We start from the raw sequence: 3,433 nt of genomic DNA, 5'->3' as shown, positions 1-3,433 counted from the left end.
TGGTGCAGGCGACGAGATCGGCGCGGGCGATCGACTGCGGTGAAGACGGGGACGGGACGTGACTGACCGCTAAACCTAGACAAATCTTGGGGAAAATGGAGCTCGGAGGTCGAGTTTCGAGAGGAGAAAGATTAACTAGTGTGGCTCGGACATTTCATCGAACACCTCATGTGCATAGGAGGTGAGCTAGAGCACCCAAATGCCCTCCCCTCGCCGGCCAGAAAAAACAGAGCAATATGGAGTGCTCTGCTGTGGCGATGGGGTATATATAGGCAATTCATTTGTCCCAGTTCATGGTAGAAACCGGGACTAAAGCCCGGTAATCTGTCCCGGTTCAAGCCACGAACCGGGACCAATTGTTGTGGGCCAGGAGCAAGGATCATTGGTCCCGGTTCGTGCCTAGAACCGGGACAAATGGGTCCAGACGAACCGGGACCAATGCCCACGAGGCCCCGGCCGGCCCCCTAGGCTCATGAACCGGGACTAATGCCCCCCATAGGTCCCGGTTCGTGAAGAACCGGGACTAATGGGCTGGCCAGACCCGAACCAAAGCCCTGTTTTCTACCAGTGGCGCTTCAGGATTACGACCTAAGAATTAGTTCGAGGTGTAAGTTTTTTCTCGTTATGTGGGAGGTGAGGTGGAAAAAACCAGCGGTAGATGTGATTTGATAGGATAAGAAAAAAGATTTGTTGATTTTTTGTATTTGGAAAGTTTTGATTGTTAATTAATAGTAGAGATTAGTGCGTGGGATTAGCGATTTGTTATGGAGGAATATCTGATTTTACTTTGGAAGGTTACCGAGAAAAATCTTGTCGGTCTTAGTAAGATGATCTCACATATATGATGAGATTTTTTAATTCTTAATTATCTATTATTTACGTGATTGAATTGAATTATCACCTGCCAAGTACGAAACAAGATACCCCTTTAATAGGATTTTGTTTTTAATGGCAGGGAGAAAAATCCAATGAAAAGGATGATAAGGTGAGACAAAAATAAACCAGGCCAAATAGATGGTGAAGGGAGGTGACGCCAAAATAAACCATGGAAGGGAATCTATCAAGTTCCCTTTAGGAGTAGAGGTGAGAGTATATCTCATATATTGTCACGGCCCTCCAAAATGGCATATAAAGTTTTTGGTGCCTGCTCCACCTCTCCAACCATTTCATCGAACAGGAAGTAGCTATACCTCCATCATCTCTCTCTTTCTCTCCCGGGTACACTTGTGGGGTCTGTCGCCTTCTCACTATCCACCAACCTCACTATTGCTAGCCCTCATCCCTAATCCCTATGCGTCTACCATACCTTCTATCCCACCCACACGAACACAGACCCCTATACAAGAATCATGTACCACTCATGACCTAATCACACAGATCCTTCTCACTCCAATTCCCTAGCTTCGAAGAAGAAGCTTCCCGGACAAAAGCGCACACACATCGATCTTCTTGATCGTAGCAGCATCCTTGTTGTTACGGCCAGGGTGTTGAAATGGCAACTGCCGCTGATGCCCCGGATCTATCACTCCACATCAGCCCACCGTCACCAACCGGCAAGGCCTGGAGCGGCCGCGGGGATGAAATGGCCATCTCTGCGGAGTCCACAGAGCTCTGTCTAGGGTTTGACATGGCGACTGCGCGACAGGCAGGCGAGGTCCGCAATGGCCACTCCGATCTTGAGCAGCGGCTGCACCAACCTAGCCAGATTCCGAGATTCAAGAAGAGCTCCGCTGACAGCCAGGTGGGCTCCTCCGGCGGTGCGGCGAGATCTGGGAATGGTGGCAAGAAGAGCTCTAGGGCTCCAAGGATGCGGTGGACGACGGCGCTCCATGCACACTTTGTACAAGCGGTCCAGCTCCTTGGCGGCCATGAGAGTACGTTCATGAAACTGGATTCAGTTTTTGTTTGGTTGGTTGTTTCGATTAACAAGCCTGCTCGTTGGTCGAAACGGTGCCTGTTGGCAATCACACGGCCCAATTTGTCTGAATTTTGAAGATGGTGCCGTCTTATTGTGGCCTCGTTATCTGAATGTTAGCATAAGTGCATGTGTTATAGGTTTGCTATATCATTTGGATTTCGGGTCTGTCTGTGTTCCAGCATTAATTAAGCTTTATATATTTTCTATCTTCAAGGAGCAACACCGAAATCAGTCTTGGAGTTGATGAACGTGAAGGATCTCACACTGGCTCATGTCAAGAGCCATCTTCAGGCAAGTCATCTCTCTCTCTCTCTCATCCTTAGTTTTCTTGTTAGTTTAGCAGCATCCGAAAATGGAACAAGAAGACAGTCTTTCTTGTACGTTTCCTTGATCAGCTCATCTCTCTCCTTTTTTCTTCGTACTGGTTGTTAGCTTTTGCCAAGTACTTCCTGTCCTTTTCACCAGCTGCTAATCACTTTCGTCTAGTTTACATCATTATAAACTTGTTTAATTAGCATCTCACATGAGTAAACCAAATGGCAACACGAGCCCTAATCTAATGCAGATGTACTTATTTCTTGTCGCTTCACTTGATGCAGATGTACAGAACAGTCAAGGGCACTGCTTCGGACAGATCATGTGCGGCAGGTAAAATTCTGCCTAGCTGTTTGTTTTCTTCTTTTCAGAGACAAATTTTCTTGTCTGAGTCGATCACTCAGTAAGGTCAAATCACATAATGCCATCTGAATTATTGGCGTGCACGGGTTATATGTGATGTGTTTTGCCGGCCCATGCATGAGTCCCTTATACAAAACTACTAGCACTGAAATTCAAGAGATAAAATATACTCCCTCCATCCCAAAATTCTTGTTTTAGATTTGTCTAGATACGGATGTACCTAATACTAAAACGTGACTTGATACATTCGTATTTGGACAAATCTAAGACAAGAATTTTGGGACGAAGGGAGTATATAGTTGTGTTTTTGGAAAAACATACTGAATTGTCCATGCCTCCACGGACAAATATATATTCCAACGTTCTTTGTTTATTTATTTTGATAAATTAACTGATCAGACATGCATACATGGTGTGGTGTTCTGCAGGCCATGGCCAGATAAGGGACATGGGCTTTCTGAGGAGAGATGGTGAAGTGCATGGCTTTGACATGTTTAGCAACATCATTTCTAATACAAGGTTTGCAAATATTGTACGGAGTACATTCATTAATCCCAGTAATAATTGTGCATAGTCATGTTGAATGATATGCATAATTTGCATTACTCTGAAAAGTCTGCAGGTTTCCGTATTTGTTCCATTTGAATTTTTTAAAGACGATCTTATTTTTAAAAAATTATTATGTGCACTCATGCATTTAAACATAGTATTTGCTTATGCTGAAATATATGCACGGGGCGGAGTTGAGTTGCATGACAGAAATTTCGAGGCATCTGAGATATTTTGAATTCTATGGAAATATTACATCTAAATAAGGATGCTCATCTGATATATCCC

At 44.6% G+C, this 3,433-nt stretch overlaps 1 protein-coding gene across 1 annotated transcript in view; it reads left to right on the top strand.

The window, feature by feature from the left end:
* The first annotated feature begins 1,197 nt into the window (after positions 1–1,197).
* Positions 1,198–3,433, top strand: part of LOC119295051 — a 6,410-nt gene continuing 4,174 nt past the window's right edge. Inside the window, exons 1-4 of the mRNA XM_037573375.1 lie at positions 1,198–1,874; positions 2,133–2,209; positions 2,518–2,566; positions 3,025–3,115. Coding sequence (XP_037429272.1) covers positions 1,493–1,874; positions 2,133–2,209; positions 2,518–2,566; positions 3,025–3,115 — 599 coding nt within the window. The 5' untranslated portion in view covers positions 1,198–1,492. The remainder of the gene's footprint in view (positions 1,875–2,132; positions 2,210–2,517; positions 2,567–3,024; positions 3,116–3,433) is intronic.

The sequence above is a fragment of the Triticum dicoccoides genome, chromosome 4B, assembly GCF_002162155.2.
Source record: "Triticum dicoccoides isolate Atlit2015 ecotype Zavitan chromosome 4B, WEW_v2.0, whole genome shotgun sequence".
NCBI lineage: Eukaryota > Viridiplantae > Streptophyta > Magnoliopsida > Poales > Poaceae > Triticum > Triticum dicoccoides.
This window is presented reverse-complemented; position numbering and strand designations above follow the sequence as displayed.